The sequence below is a fragment of the Elaeis guineensis genome, chromosome 16 (assembly GCF_000442705.2).
Source record: "Elaeis guineensis isolate ETL-2024a chromosome 16, EG11, whole genome shotgun sequence".
Lineage (NCBI taxonomy): Eukaryota > Viridiplantae > Streptophyta > Magnoliopsida > Arecales > Arecaceae > Elaeis > Elaeis guineensis.
In genome coordinates, this window is record NC_026008.2 from 22,645,404 (window position 1) to 22,663,160 (window position 17,757).

At 36.0% G+C, this 17,757-nt stretch overlaps 1 protein-coding gene across 7 annotated transcripts in view; it reads right to left on the bottom strand.

Annotated features, from left to right (window-relative positions):
* Nucleotides 1-17,757, bottom strand: part of LOC105060644 (protein SENSITIVE TO UV 2) — a 40,159-nt gene that overhangs the window by 3,850 nt on the left and 18,552 nt on the right. For all 7 annotated transcript variants that reach the window (XM_010944433.3, XM_019845827.2, XM_019845828.2 and 4 more), the window contains 4 exons: nucleotides 14,797-14,879; nucleotides 13,873-14,217; nucleotides 13,666-13,772; nucleotides 3,011-3,165 (listed from right to left, as the gene is read on the bottom strand). In XM_010944433.3, coding sequence (XP_010942735.1) covers nucleotides 3,011-3,165; nucleotides 13,666-13,772; nucleotides 13,873-14,217; nucleotides 14,797-14,879 — 690 coding nt within the window. The remainder of the gene's footprint in view (nucleotides 1-3,010; nucleotides 3,166-13,665; nucleotides 13,773-13,872; nucleotides 14,218-14,796; nucleotides 14,880-17,757) is intronic.

Genomic DNA, 17,757 nt, shown 5'->3' on the forward strand with positions numbered 1-17,757 from the left:
TATCATCACCGGTGGCTATTGCAACCTCGGCATCCACTTTTTGCCACTGTGCCTTGACCTTGCTCAAGTCCTAGAGCCTTGCCAAGCACTCATGCACCCTCCAGCCACATTTGACCCCTCATCTATGCTACGATCCATCAAGCAAGGTAACTAGGTAAGAGTAAAAATGGAAAGGCACTGCAAAAGGTGTTGAAATAAATTGGAAGGACTGATCCCTTGAAGGCTGGAACACTAGTTTTGGGTGAAGGATGCTGGTGAGACTGCAATAACGGCCATGGTCATGGCCATGGGTAGGCTGTAAGGGAGGCAACAAAGAGAAAGAAACCGAAGGGTTTTAGAAGAGGGAAAGTGGATGTGGGTCATTAGATTTGGGGCTTGATATGGAGAGGATAAGATTTAGCTGTCAACTTTATAAAAGACCTCAATGTATCTAATATAATCCTTTCAACGAATGCATATGGATTTGGATCTTAGATGGGTCAAACCAAATTGACTAATAATAGATGGGTCAACACAGGTAAATCAGGTTAGATCCTTCAACCCCAACCTGACCCGTTTGATAAACATGTTAATTAGGTCAACTTGTTTCTAACCCGAAATTGTTTATACTGAACCTAGACCTATTTAATACGGGTTGAATGCAGGTTGGATTTGTGGATCAAGCCGAATTGCCACCTTTAATCTATAACATAGAATGCTAAGGTTGCATATTCATGTTAACCATACCACCCCATGTTGTTGCATACTAAAGCAACATCTGCTACCATGTAACCAACATAATAGTGTGAATATGTAACCAACATAGAATGCTCGTACACTGTTTTCACATATTTATCATACCAATCATCCTGATTCCTAAACAACCTCATTCCTATTCAAGAAAGTCCAAAATCTTTCCATCGACCTTTTTTTTCCTCTGAAGGATTCGGTGGCCCAAGTTACAAATCGGGTGTGGAATCCATAAAAGATTCTCATTCTACGCTAGACCAAAAGAAAGATTCATGATAATCCATTATATATTGTCTTCTATGAAATGTTTTTAATGGGTACAGATAATTAAATGTCCAGTCTATGTTTATCATTCATTTGGAGTTTTTTAGTGTCTAATATGGAATATACTTACATTAGTAGAAACCATCCACTTAGGGTGGCATATCTGCTTCAGAACAGGCTCAAAAACTTAGTTGCTGCACCCACTTCCCAAGCCTTTTCAATTTTTTTTTATTTATTTGATGAGCACACTTCTCCTAAACCATGCTCCCACTCCAGCACCCACTTCTGGTACTAGAATACACTTGTCTTTTGTTGGCTGTGTAGCAAATTACTTGAAAAAATACAATGCATCTGTTAAGCAATAATTGGTATATATATATATAGGATGATAATGAATTGATAGAGAAGTTAAAACTATATCTTTTTGTTTGAACCTATCTATATACACATATAGATAAATTAAACTAGTCGAAATTGAGGAATTAGAGTAACATAGTGTCTTATAGTGTCAAATGCAAATCTTTTACGTACTTGCATACCTTTTTGTGTTACATATTTAGTCACTTGAGTGTCCACATAATATGGTACAGCACTCAAACTGAATCCACTCCATATCACAACACAAGCATGATATAGACACTTTATTCTAGAACATTACTCTCTGGAACAAAAACTCAGAACAGACAAAATGTAAATGCAATTTATCAAGTTAGACAAAACAAAACAGTCTCTAGAATGGTTTTCGCAAATTATGCACAATGGTACATTTACGTTTCATTTTATCCAGCATCTATGAATCTTTTGAAAATCAGCCACCTTGGTTGCTAAATGACCTGCCTTGGAAGGGCAGCCCACGCTCCCACCTTAACCTTTTGCATCATGCTGAGTACAGAGGATGCAATCAATTCATAGATTAGAATCAGATGTTACTTTGTTAATGGTTCCTTTTTTAACTACATCTTATTTGATATGTTACACTTCTTGGATTAGAATTGTTTTTTTAGTTGTCCTTTTATATGGTTATCTTTTAATTTATTGTTTTTGGCAGATCTAACGTCCAGCCCCCTGTCCAGTGACTAAGTGCTAGGCTGCCGCTTGTCCATCCGTCAAATCCCTAAAAGCAACATAATAGCAACTCAATACCTCCAACAAATTCAATTTATAATATGAATACAGAGAGATACACATCGCATCAACTGCATTGCTTAGTAGCAAGAACCTAATTAAACCCATTTCTGTCAGCATACTCCAAAGCCTTTCTGAAGTAGATGAGCAAAATTTTGCAACCAATTGCTGAACTTGATGCCTACCCTCCAATGGGTGATACAAACAATCTAGCTATGGCCATTTGGGAGGTAAAAGGGTTTGCTCAGAAGATATAAGAAATAAAAAGGGAAGAAGAGTAATAAGAGAGAGAAATATATAAATAAATGAAGAAAGTCCAAGAGCATATATTATATGCTTTAAAAAGATTTAATCAAAAAATAAAATAAAAAATTATTTTAAAGCTGTTACTGAAATTATTTGCTCTTGTAAAGCCTATATTACTAATTATCTAATTGCCAAATGCCCCAGCTATTTAAGATCAAGTCTCGGGGTTCTTTTTTCACTTGTCATTTCAATCAAAAAAAAAAAAAAAAGTCATGATCAGATCAAGTTTCTCCACAACCTTCATCAGTTTATGAGCAGCCTATACTTACTCCAACAAAACAATGTCAAATCACTCTCATTCTCCACTTTTCTATATCCTGGATTGAGTTTCCAAAAGAACGATAAGTATAATTTTGAGGTCACACTTGTGCTAAACGTAACCTCAGACAATCAAAATAATAATAATAATTTTATAGTTCGGCTTAACAATTATAGATGGCATAGTTATATGATGGAGGAGAGATTAAGTCTCATAGGTTGGATTCTGTACTGCCAAAATGCTATGTTCAGAGCATTCAAAATTGCATAAAATGCATCCTAATTTAGCCAGAAGATAAATAAATTCCAACTTGTTGTAAAAGCATACCAGTGTACCAGTTCCACCAGAAGCTAAACATTCTGATAAACCCTCAAGAACTGAATTGATTGCTCTTTGCAATGCATCTATATGGCCATCAACTGTTTCTTCTTGTTCCATGCCCACCTTACCACCACTGCAGAACATCATCAACATCTCTGGGCCTACAATTCAAGAATGTCATTGGCTACCGGATATTGTAATGTACAATTGTATAAAGATAATAAAATCCTTTAGCAAAAGAGATACACCAAAAATAAAATGCCAGGAAGCAAAAAATCCTTTTGAATATGTATTGACAGATATTTGCATATAATGACTACATCAATCAGAACATCAGAAGGAATATTATTGCCAGAAAGCAAAAAAGAGGGAGACATCAATATGAAACAACAAGCATAATGTACTTCATGGGTTGACTCTTATTGTCTTGAAGGACTATACTTCTGCTGCTGCTTTTAAGCAAGCTTAAAGCATACATTTTTTAGAGTAGCGGCATGATTTTTGTTTTACAATGACTGAATCTCTAACATCTTGACTCCCTTCTCTTTCTCGCATGCATGCACACATATTATAATGAAACAAAAAACAAACAATATGTTGACATTAATATTGAAAAAAAAAAAAGCATAAAGTGCTTCATGGATTTGACTATGGAATACGGTACCACCCCGTACCGTCTGTATCGTACCGTACTGGTCTCGTATCAGTACGCCAAATTGAAGCATACCGACATTACCATACCGTACCGAACCGCATACCAACATTAAACAGAATTTCACCGGTACGGGATCCGATACCGGTACGGTGAACCTTGACTCTTATTGTCTTGAAGGACCATACCTTTGCTATTGCTTTTAAGCAAGCTTAAAACATACCATTCTTTACAGTAAGGTGATTTTTGTTTTATAACGACCGAATCTCTCTAACATCTTAATTCCCCTCTGTCACATGAGTGCACACACATGTTAGGGTTTACCTCTTTTGTGACCACTGCCTCCGAGAAATACCATATCACCAAGCAATAAATGCCTTCTAAAGGTAGATAGATCCCAGTAGAGATGTTGGTAGGGAGAGGTAGTTAATGCAGGCAAGGATGTGATAAAACAGGCAATTGTAGTGGAAGTAACAACTGCATGGCATAAGCAATGAGCACAGAAACTAATGGGAATGATGTATTAACAAGCATTGGGCAAAGATGGTGGCAACAAATGGCAGTTGGGGTGGCCTCAAGAATGGATGCAACAATAAGGAGAAAACCAAGAGGGAGGACAAATCTGTGCGCACTTTCAGCAGTCAAGATTTAGATATACATCATATGGCTGCAAAGTCAACAATGCTTGTAATGCTTATTATAGGATCTTATATCTCAGCAAGCAAAAAAAAAAAAAAAACTATAAGATCTTATTTCAGCCAAGCCTCTACCTGTTTCAATTTTCCACTCTTTCCACGAACGTGTATGTCACCATATGCACATGATAGGCTCTACAAGGACTAGACTATTATGTTAACCTCTTAGGTCATTGCATAGGAAACCATGTTAATTTCACAGAAGCAATGACCGATAATGTCTCATATCTACTTTTCATTTGGATATTTTGTGGAAAAAAAATCAACTTAATTTTTTAATTTGTAAAAATAGTTCACCTTTATCAACTTTTATCAAAAGGTCCATTTTAAACTTTGTTAGGCCATTATACCCCTTTGCGCAGCACTGACTTTAAAAACATTTCTAAGTGTGCATCCATTGACATGTACCATGTGTGCATCCATTACCAGCATGTCTGCATTAACTAAGATAAATGTACACATTCATCTGAGTTAGTGTCATAGTTCCAGTAAAGTCCAAAGAGGACCTTTTTGCATGAATAAATAAATAAACCATTGTGGCATTTTTTCTTCCCTTGTGTCTTTTTAGTTCTTCAAGCTATCATTAGCTGTTAGAATTATATTTGCATAGCAAATCATTTAGGATCTACCATGGCCTTCAACTTAATTGTCTTTTCATTTTGATTGAATTTTGTAATTATCCATCATATTTTGTAAAACTTGTACACATAGGTTTGAATCTTAAATATTAATTAAGGATAAAAAGTACTTCATATTGGACCCAAATTACAAGGGAACTATTTGTTTGGTGTTCTAACTGAAGTCTAAGCAAGAGAACATCAACAGCCTTGTTAATAAGGAAAGAAACTGGAAAGAATTATAGAGATGCTTTAGTGTTAAACTCTATTAGTTTGCTTCTTTTAAGTAACTCTTCTTGCATTGCATATTATTTCCCTACAATACTAAAACAATGCGATGGCAAGCCATGTACACAGTCTTGACAGAGACCTGCGTGAAGAGGAACCAAGATAAATCTGAAAGGGTCAAAAATGGGGCAATAGAACTTAGAAATCCTAGGTGAGAGATTGGGGACTAAAAAAATTCAATCAACACAATCGATTCTTTGATAGGGACAAATGAAGAAAATGGATTATAAACCAGAAATAATAGTTATTGAGCTTATTAAACAATCATGCAAATGCATTAGCCAAGAGCATGTAAAATACTACAATGAGCTCTGAAGTACAAAAACTATTTGTCATAAATTAATTTGTTTGACAACAAAACAGAATATACTTGATTTTCTCTTTCATAATCTTCTCATCTGTGAATCATATCTGGATAACAATGAGATCTGAAGTACAAAAACCCATTTATCATAAATTAATTTATTTGATAACAAAAAAGAATATACTTGATTTTGTCTTTCATAATTTTTTCTGTGAATAATATCTGGATACACACACACACACAGAGTGACTGCACTAATACTATCTTTGGCAAAAGATTCAATGCTTTCAAACTAATGATAGGTCATCCAAATTAAAGATCCGTACTATGGATCTAAGCTACAAGATGCCTAGAAACCTAAAGCCATGTATGCATCAGGTCAGTGCAAACAAGGACAATATCAATTGCACTAGTTACTGAAATACATGAAAGGGCACACGAGTTGAAAATACAGTTGATTGATCATAATCAAAAACCTTAAAACATGGGTAGATTTATATAACTAGATTTTGATGATTATGTCATGGTAAAATGTTGTGTCATGCTATCAAAACCATTCATTTTTGGCACCCTCTTGATGCTTGGACTAGAAACCAACAAAACACATGAACTCTGGCTTCTTCTTCTTCTTCTTCTTCTTCTTCTTCTTCTTTTGTGTAGTGTAGAACAACCTCTATGGTTTGGATCAAGGAAGGCCGAACCATCCTGATCCACCACTTTAGAGCATACCAACCTATACCGATCATTTCCGAGATGGTAAGGCATAATGGTTCAATACATGCCTCAAGCCAGCCTTAATTGACCCGAATCAAGCAGAACCGCTTGGTTCCACTCAATTTGGGGGTGTTTGGAGCTTGGGCTACCCAAATAATTGACACGAAGAAGGCCTCCTCTACCTTCTCTGCCTCCTCTCTATTTTTTTGGGTTTCCGGGGAGAAGAGGGGATCTTCAGATGTTCACTGGGTCACATGTCAAATCTTTGGTTCTTGAGGTATAATCCCTTCCACCCTTCTAAGCCCCCATTTTTCCTTTCCAACGCCGAAGTTAGCAAAAAATGAAGAAAACGGGGGGAGATCATATCAAAAATTTGTATTTTGGCATGATTTATGACTATGGATTCAAGGATGATGCACATAATGATGAAGAACTAATTTTTTGTTGATTGTGTATTTTTTTAAATCAAAAATATTTTTGGATTAAAAATAATAATAAACAAATAATATTCATTTTTTTTTTTTGTAAAATTGATAGCATGTTTGGAGGTATGCATGCTACTTCCTTCAAGTTGAAGCAATTTATTTATATTTGGGCATGATTATGGCGATTTGAACCTAAGCCCAAAGTCAAATAAATTGCAAATGGGTGGTAACTACTACATACTCATGAGTTGGAAAAAAATATATATAGTACCCCAATTAGGGTTCTATATCATAAGATTTTATGTCCCGACGGAACGAGAGGCGTCCTGACCGTTCCATCCCGTTCTTATAAGAAAACGGGACTAGGATGGGGTTGGGACTCCGAAACCCATCCATGCAGAGAGAGAAAAAGAAAGAGAAAAGAAAGAAAGGAAAGTGAAGAAAGGAAAGAAGAACAAGCAAAATAAAGAAGAAAAAGAAAAGAAAGAGAAAGAATAAGAAAAAGAAAAAAAAAAGAAAAGAAAGGACAAGAAAATGAAACAAAAAGATAACAAAAGAAAGGAAGATAAAAGAATAAGAAAGAAAAGAAGAAAAGAAAAAAAAAAGAAATGAAAGAAGGAGAAAGAAAAGAAGGATATCTATCGGGATGCATGATCGAAACGGCTGTCGGAATGGGACGAGACAGCAGGGCATCCCATTCCATGGAGATATCGAGACACCTCCATCCCATGGAATTTAAAACCTTGCTATATCATATTCGAGCAGCTACTACCCTCAATAGTCTCAACTAGATTACGTGTCTGATTTTGTTGCCTCAATCTTCCATCAGATGGGATGGCTAGCAAGCATCACACATTAGATCAGTATCAAGGAGGCTAATCAAGAGGCTTGGATTATGGGATGCAGGGGTGGGCACATTATTTGGGTTGAAATCAGATCCTAAGCCTAGACTATAATTAGGATCCTGGTGTCTATGAGTGACATACAAACTCCACGAGGAACTAAATGTCAGTGCATATTTTTGTACTTCAAATCAATGATATATGTATTTTCAATTATATGTACTCATGCATTCTTTATATCAAGTATATTATAATTGTATTCATTAATCAATCATATGGTCTATCAAGGCCAATTTGATATAAAAAAACATCAACATAGCATTCAAAACTGTTGATTGATATCCCTATATCCCTTGATTTGTGTCTACAAATCAGGAATTGTAATTTATGTATTTCCATATATAGAGTAAGAGATATTTGTCATTATTTTGTTTTCTATTGTAATTGATTCGAGGAATCTGTATAATCCTAAATAGAAAATATATCAAATCCTGTTTAGGAAATATATCATTAGGAAATCAACGGGTTCATTATACCTAGATCTTTATTGCTCTATATATAGAGCCTCTTGTAACATGAAAGATATATAAGCAATTTTGATTATCAACAGTTTTAAGTTGGTATCAAAGTTTTTGTCAAAATCTGATGGATCCGCTGTCCTCCGTTGAAAAGCTTCTAGTCAGCCGGATCTCCTTGCTGTGTATCTTTCCGCCAAGCTCCGGTAACACTGTCTTTGTCCCCTCATGTTCCTGCCCCTGTTTTAGTTTTTGCTATTCTGCTCCTGTTTTTTGGTCATCATCTCGTCGTCAGATCTGTTCAGTAAAATCATTCTCTCATAGCTTTCACATCAAATTTGAAGAAGGACCTTGTTTCCTTTGCTTTCTCTGGCACTCCCATCATAACATCAGAGAAACTCAATGGTAAAAATTTTCTAGATTGCTATGCTGCTGTTGATGTATGGTTTTTAGGTCAAGGACTCTCCGAGCATCTAACCAAGAGGGCAGAAGATATCGATGCTGATGAGAGGAACCAATGGAAGAAGGCTGATTATCAGTTGGTGTCCTTGTTATGGCAGTCCATTGATCCAAAGCTGTTAATGCACTTCCGCTCATATAAAACATGCTATGACATATGAAAGAAAGCTCGGAGCATCTATTCTAATGATATACAACATCTGTATGATTCTGTCCATAACCTGGCAACACTAAAAATGACAGATCATGACCTACCCTCATATCTAAACAAAGCTCAATCCATCATTGAAGAAATCAAGTTGATACAGACCGATGATAACTTTCAGAAGACACTGGACAAGCTTGACAACATGTATATGGTGTTCATTCTCCACGATTTTCATAAAGATTTTGACTCTATTCAGAATCAAGTTCTGACAAATCCTAATATTCCTACGATGGAGGATCTTATTGATCGTTTGCTGTAAGCTCCTTCTCCGGAGGCAATATCTGGAGTTGGTTTCCATACAGTCTCAGAATCTTCAGCTTTTGTCTCTAACACGGGTGACCGTGGAGGCCGAGGTCGTGGTGGTGGTGGTGATAGAGGGGGCCGTGGATCTGGTAATGCCCTCAATGTTTCTTTTGTAATCGCTTAGGCCATACTCGAGACCAATGTATTCTTTGCATGATTTTTCAGAGAAATCAACTAATGTGACACAATCTCAGGCATCGGATATTGAGAGTGACAACCAAAATATTTTATCAGACAGTGAATATAAGGAGTATCTTCAGTTTAAAGCAGCCCAACAAGCTTCATCTTCAGCTACTGTTGCCCATACTGATAATTCTACGGTTTGCCTCTCTCATTCTTCGTCTGGTGGATCCTAGATTTTAGATTCTGGTACTTCTGATCATATAGCTGGTAATCCTTTCTTTTTCTCAAAATTATCATCTCCTAAGACACCACATTACTTCACCCTCGCCAATGGCTCTAAAGCTAAAGCCATTGGCATTAGTCAAGCTACACCTCTCCCTTCTTTATCCTTAAATTCTATTCTTTTTATACCAAGTTGCCCCTTTAATTTAATTTCTATTAGTCAACTTACTCGCACTCTTGACTGCTCTATAACCTTTACTGCTGATTCTTTTCTTATACAGGACCGGAGTACGGGACAGACAATTGGCATGATCTTCACAAGGACTTTATTATCTCCAACCTCCATCCTCTACCATATGTGCTGCCACAGAGTCTCCTTGTCTCCTTCACCGTCGTCTGGGTCATCTGTGTTAAAAAGAATGATCCTTATCTCTCTCATTTGCAGTCTTTAGAGTGTGAGTCGTGTCAGCTTGAAAAATATGTTCGGACATCCTTTCCAAGTAAGATAAATAATCGAGCAGAGTCTCCATTTGACATCGTTCATTCTGATGTTTGGGATCCTAGTCGTGTCAGTTCTATCTTAGGATATAGGTACTTTACTACTTTCATTGATGATTTTTCAAGATGTACTTGGATATTCTTAATGAAAGATCATTCAAAGTTGTTTACTATTTTTCAAAACTTTTGCAATGAAATTCAAATTCAGTTTGGGCACTTTATTCACATTTTGCATAGTGATAATGCAAAGAAATATTTTTCTGCTCCCTTCAATTCTTTCGTGGTATCTCATGGCATGATTCATTAGTCCACCTGTCCACATACTCCACAACAAAATGACATAGCAGAAAAAAAACATCGTCATATTATTGAGACAGCTCGTACTCTTTTGTTACATGCTAATGCACCCTTAAAATTTTGAGATGATGCTATCCTCATCACTGGTTACTTGATAAATCGAATGCCATCATTGATTTTAAATAACCAAGTACCTCATTCTCTTTTGTTTCCTAAAGACCCTCTTTACATTGTTCGCTCTCGTATTTTTGGTTCTACCTGTTTTGTGCATGATCTTTCTCCAGATCTTGATAAACTGTCTTCCTATGCTATTAAATGCATTTTCCTTGATTACTTTCGGATTCAGAAAGGATATCGGTGTTATTCTCCTTCCACACATCGATTTTACATGTCTGCATATGTCACTTTCTTTAAGGACACACCTTATTTCAGCTCACTAGTGGAACCTAAATCCATCTCTCAGCTCTTACCGATTTCCTACCTTGATCAGCCAGTCTTTGTTTCTTCCGAACCTTTTGCTTCGCTTGCTCAGCCGATACATTTCTCACCATGCCCACTTATCACTTATTAGCGTCGACCACAATCTAAGATTTTGGAGGCTGTTCCCACTCAAGATTCAGGTGATTCATTTCCTACTCCAGCATCTCCACCTGCCCAGGGCCTACCTGAGCATTCCACTGACTGGTCTATAGCTCTTCATAAAGGTATACGCTCTACTCATAATCCTCATCCTATTTATAATTTCTTGAGCTATCATCGTTTATTTTCATCCCATTATGCCTTTGTTTCTGCCTTGTCTTCTGTTTCTATTCCTAAAACTGTCCGGGAAGCACTTTCCCATCCAGGATGGCATCAGACGATGATTGATGAGATGGCAGTCTTGGAATCCAATAACACATGGACTCTTGTTCCTTCCCCTCCTGAGAAATCTATAGTTGGTTGTCGATGGATTTTTATTATTAAAGTGGGCCCTGATAAACAAATGGATTGTTTGAAAGCACGTCTTGTGGCTAAGGGCTATATTCAGATCTTTGATCTTGATTATAGAGACACATTCTCCCCTGTTGCTAAGATGACATCTGTCCGGCTCTTCTTATCAATGGCTGCCATGAACCATTGGCCTCTATATCAGCTGGACATCAAAAATGCCTGTCTACAAGGTGCCTTGGAGGAGGAAGTTTATATGGAGCAACCACCTGGATTTGTTGCTCAGAGGAAGACGAGTCTAGTTTGCAGGTTATAAAAATCGTTATATGGCCTTAAGCAGTCTCTTTGGGCATGGTTTTTGGACATGGTTTGAAAGATTTAGTAAAGTCATACAGCAATATGGCATGGTCCGTAGTGAGGCAGATCACTCTGTATTTTATAAACATTCATCTTCTAATCTATGCATCTACCTTGTGGTCTACGTGGATGATATTGTCATTATAGATGATGATCATGACGGTATCAAAGACTTAAAGCAGCACTTGTTTCAACACTTCCAAACTAAGGACTTGAGCTAGTTGCGGTACTTTCTTGGGATTGAAGTAGTCTAATCAAAAAAAGGCATCGCCATCTCTCAAAGTATGCCCTTGACATTTTGGAAGAGATTGGGATGCTAGATTGTAAACCAATCAATACTCTTATGGATCTAAACGTGAAACTTCTACCAGATCAAGGGGAGCCCTATTCAGACCCAGGCAGGCAGGTATCGAAAACTGATGGAAAAATTAAATTATCTCACCACGACTAAACCAAACATATCCTTCGCTGTTAGTATTGTAAGTCAGTTTCTTAACTCTCCTTGTGACAATCATTGGGATGCAGTGGTTTGGATCTTGAGATGTATTAAGGGTTCTCCCAAAAGAGGGTTGATTTATGAAAATAGAGGCCACAAAGACATTGTTGCATATACAGATGTAGATTGGGCAGGATCCCCTAGTGATAGAAGATCGACTTCTAGATACTGTGTTCTTATTGGGAGCAATCTCATCTCATAGAAAAGCACAAAGCAAAATGTGATTATCAGATCAAGTGAAGATCGACTTCTATGAAACTCATTTGTGATAATCAAGCTGCCTTGCACATTGCTTCTAATCTGATCTTCTATGAGCGGACTAAACATATAGAGATTGACTGCCATTTCATCCGAGAAAAGATCATCTTTGGAGAAATCACTATCTCGTTTGTGAATTCTAATGATCAACTAGCAGATATCTTCACCAAATCACTTCGAGGTCTGAGGGTAACATACATATGTAACAAGCTTGATATATATGACATATACGCACCAGCTTAAGGGAGAGTATTGATTGATATCCCTATATCCCTTAATTTATGTCTACAAATCAGAGATTATAATTTATGTATTTCCATATCTAGAGTAGGAGATATTTGTCATTGTTTTGTTTCCTATTATAATTGATTCGAGAAATTTGTATAATCTTAAACAAAAAATATATCAAATCCTGTTTAGAAAATGTATCATTAGGAGATCAATAGGTTCATTGTACCTAGACCTTTATTGCTCTATATATAGAGCCTCTTATAACATGAAAGATATACAAGCAATTCTGATTATTAACAGTCTTAAGTAAAACATAACTCAAAAAAACACAACCATTAAAATGATCCCTCAAAACATCAAAGTAGCAGTAAAATAGCATTAAAAAACATCAAAACAGCATTAAAATAATCCCTCACATCAAATAAGATTAAAAGCCAAAAAAAAGAAAAAACAACAAAAATAAGTGGACCAATACCAAACTAGTACGCCATTGTGTACAATGAATCAATATGGTCTGAAATAGCACCATATCATATTGGTCAACGATCGGTATGACATTCGATATTGGTTCAACAATACCATATCATTTTCAATTTCGATGGTTCCATTGTTGATTTTGAATTGTTAAACTTTTTATCAAGATTTAAAATTGTGTTTAGTAATTAGTACAATTCATACATACGTACATATATGAATGTATGTAGATATGTATGCATGTATGAGATAAAGCTTGTTAATTTAGTCCAACCATTGTGCTTAGATATATGCTAGCCAAGATATTCATAATCATTATCATTAATTCCACAATTGCCATGTCAACATGATGGAGAATTAGTTGTCCTATTAATTGTTGAGATTGGTGTAATAGTACAATATAGTACTAGAATGCATTCTGGGTAATCACACTCATGCATTATATTGCCGCCGATGAAGGCATATGAAGGCAAAATGGGTACAAGGGTCAATCAAGTCAAATTACCAATATGATTAAAAGAAGAAGGGAAGGAGAGATGGAAACTAAAAGCACGTAACATAGAAAAAGAATTTACAAGCAAAGCAGAGCCAACTGAGTTCCACAGGAAAACTCTATTTAACAAAAAGAAAAATCTCATCAGAACAGATGCCAATGCGAATTCCAGGATGGTGCAGTTATCTAAGAATAAAGTGGAAAAAGTAACAGGTCTACAAATTTAAGTGGATATTGACACAGAATAAAGCATGAAGACATACAGTTCAAGAGCAAGAACAGTAGGCGGACAGTTTGCTTTTGCACATGCAGGCCAACTTCCTTCTGCAGTAATTGTGGCACAACTTCCAAAAATGAAAGCAGCCCAAACCTGTGTGCACCAGAACCTCATCAGGTGACCACAGAGAAATTTGCAGGAAAGAAAAGGAAATCATGAAATTAGTTGAATTCTTCCAGTTCCAACAACTAACCTTTTCCTCTCCGCATTAGAGTTACTTCTCATCAAAATGAGAATCATTATAGATAATGCTTCGCTTTGGACACACTCCTTCCTAATCCTCAAAGCTATTTGTTTCATTGCCCCAAAAATTGAAATCCAACTTTCAGAAGGGAGAAATGTATCATTGCTCCCAAGTTTTTCCTTGCATAGATTTTCCAAATCAAAAGATCTTTTATCCGTTGAAAATAAACTGGAAGCTTCAACTTTATTGCATTGCTCTTCAGAATTGCGAAACTCCACAATTTGATTCACAAACTCAACACTCTTCACTTCACAAACTTCATTCTTTAATGATCGATCAATGAGGACATTGTTCCTGAGCAGGGTACACTGAAAAAATCATATTGAAGTCCATAAGCTTAAGAAATTTTAAAGGATTGGTAGACAAAAGAAAAGCAGATGACTGTAACCCATTAGTTATGTTCCCTATACAAAATCATTAAACAAAAGAAGATGCTTACGAGAAGTATGCTATGATACAAAGTACAAGAACAAATCACACTGTTATCAAATTCGAAGGTAATTGTATACACTAGGTTACCCAGATTGTTTCCTCTTTTAGACATCGTTAATGTTAAGAAAAAGAAAATAAATTGGTACTAACTTCTATTCTGATGTCACAAGATGACAGAAAGTTCATCACATTCTTCAGCTTTTCCTACTTGTAGCCATCTCTAGGAAATGTTGAAATAAATTCTAAGTTTAGCTCTGAATGTTACTGAACGAAACCCAGTAAGAGATTTCAAAATTCCAATTCTCGATTATCCAGGTTATATTCATTCAACATAAACAAGCATTAGTCATTCATTTTGTCAAGATAATAAGGATACAAAATTAAACAAGTTTTAGTTATGTTTACTAAACAACTAAGTTTAAATTGGATACCAACATGTACCTTTGATTAGAACTTATGTCACAACTCAGCAAGAGTTGCAAGATGGCATGCAATATACGCAATGATCTGTGAACAAGAACAACCTGCACCACAACAAAGCTATGCATTACAGAAAGAAGTAAGAATAGGCACTATGTCTGAAAGCACCAAAGAATCTGTTAACTAGAGAAGTTTATGATAATTTGATAAATTAGAGCGGTTAAAGTTGCATGGCATAAACACTAAATAAAACTAGACTTAAACATTTTTTAACAGCATACCTAAATTAATTGATCATAAACAAGCACATGCTTCACCCAAGAAAAGATTATTGCAGAATGGAGACAGGAAGAGAGCCAAAGAAAAAGACCAACAAAATCTTGTCCAATACAATTAAAACAACATTTATGGATATAGACATCCTACCACAATCAAACCAAGCTTGATCTAGCCTGGGTCTAATGGAGCTCAGCTTAAAATTTATTTCAATCCTAAAGCTTGAAATCAAGCGTGATTCCTTGTTTATGATCAAGCTTAATTGAGCCTCTATCCAAGCAAAGCTGAACAGAGGCCTATATGGATGGGCTCAACAACCTTCAATATGGCTATAATGATGCAGCACAGGGTGCAGCCAGTAGGTACTATAACCAACCAAACCATGCCAAGCATTGAAGGAGCCAATGGATTCGTGAGCAAAGACTACAGCAATCAAATTTTCTTATAAATTTTCCATTAGGGTCAGTATCAAATTTTAGCTAGGTTTCCTTATTTTCAATGGAATAATATTAGTATGTTTTCTTATTGTCGAGTCCTATTTCGAGTATGATTCTATATCGGCTTTAATGCTTGAATTAGGGCTAGGGTATAATGTCTTGTAAATATGCGCATAATACATTATAAGGGTAGCCTTTGATATATTAATAAAATTCTTTTCAAGAGAATTTCTTTCACCAAGTGAAGGATTCTTCAATTAATTTTTCTTCTATTTGTGTGTTGATCTTCAAAGCATAACCTTATCGATCAAATCAGCCCTTCTTCCTTTTCCTGTTGCATCATAAAATCTACCAATATTGAATCAAGTCAGAATCAAGCTTGAACAGTTTGAACAAAAGCTCGATTCAAGTTCAACTTGAGTCGAACCTGATTCTAAAAATTCAAACTATCCGCCAATCAAATCCTTAACCTCAACTTAACTACCTCCAACATCAGATTCTGATCAATTTAATGGCTGAATATATATCTTACCAAACCAAGCCTGATCAAGCAAAATTGATTTTTGAGCCTAAGAACCAGGTTCAAGCTTGCTCAATTAACATAAAACTAGGCCTGATTGAGCTTATATTCCAGCCAAACTCAAGCTGTTTAAATTATTTCACAGCCCTACATGCACATAAGTACGTCTACCACTTCTGTACAACTCAACTAGATGAGCATACATACACACACTGTGTAGATATACACACAGCTACAAAATGCACCCTTGTTCGATTTTCACTATGCTTGCACACATTAAGTGGATATTTATGAGAACTAAACGGCAATAATGAAGCAAAATTCAAATAAATTGAACAGGACATTCCTATCATGATTATGGTTACAAGTATAATCTCTTTGTGCATATATTTATTGATTTGAATTTAATGAGATGGAATACACATCGGATTAGAATCAAACATGCTTTATATCATCGACTTATTTGTTGTAGCTTTTAATTTCAGATGCAAGTTGCAAAGATGAACTAGGTCTACACTGTAGATCAAAATACTTAACACACCCCATTCATCTTCGCCACTTAAAATAGAAGGGGGGTGGTAGGGGGTGATGTTCTTTGTGGGTTGAGGCAAGTTTGAACTATCAAGGAATGGAAAATTGGTGCTAATTACATGTTGGCCATTATGTCTAACTTAATCCATGGGCCAAGCTTTGACAATAATATTTCATTCACAGCATCAATAAAAGGGTCAAGGTTCCAGCAAAAGTCCAACCTATTTATAACATATGCATTGGAACCATAGTATAGAAACAAATAGATCAAAATTTTGAGTTGAAAATGATCTGATCAGGCTGCCAGAGCTGAACCATTTAAATTGAAAACTCTTATAATCTAAAATTGACTCAAAGTTAGTCTGGTTAATTTGGGTCTGATTGTCATATGTATAACAAGATTTGCTTTTCTAATGCAAATTTTCAAAGCACCTAAGCATTAGCTCAGTTGTACAATCTTTCGCTTCTAAGTGAAAGCTCAAAAGGTTTGAGTCTTTAAGTGGTGTTATCCAACAAGAGTCCAACCCCAGCCCTCTCAAGGATTTTTTTGAAGTGAAAAATCCTCGTCCCGTGAGTAACAGATCTCAGACTGCCCATGTACCTAGGATGTTAATAGTTGGGTGGCTCTGGCCTTCCCAATAGAAAAATAAAAACACAAATTCATATGAGAAAAAGTCAGGTTGCTGATCTAGAACATTCCTAATGTTCCTCAAACTGGTTGCCTGTATAAAGACAGCTAGATATAGAGTTTTAGAGAGCTACAAGTTGGCTGCGTATTTTTTCTGTGTGAGGTTTTCGTGTTACCATATCACTTCTGACATAATATCGAAGTTTGGGGATATACATGTGGTAAACTTAGAAATAACAAATTTTCAGGAATAAAATACCTATATTACATAAGAACAAATTTCCACTGACAAGAATGTTTGCAAGATCACCGAAGAGAAGCTTGGTTAAACCAAAACCAGGTGTAAAATAAATCCTGCACGGCACAATATGGAGACTTATCATCCTAACTGTTTGCATTGCATTCTCATTAAATACCAGAGAGATAATCACCATAATGGTATGTGTTCCCCAATTAAGAAAAGAGTATCTTACAGTATTTTAAAATTAACCATCAATACTCCTTTATTTCACTTTTAGTTCCTATTCAGGTATTAAACCCTATGTACATCTGTTCTGCTCATAACTACTGACATCATATCAATAAATTGA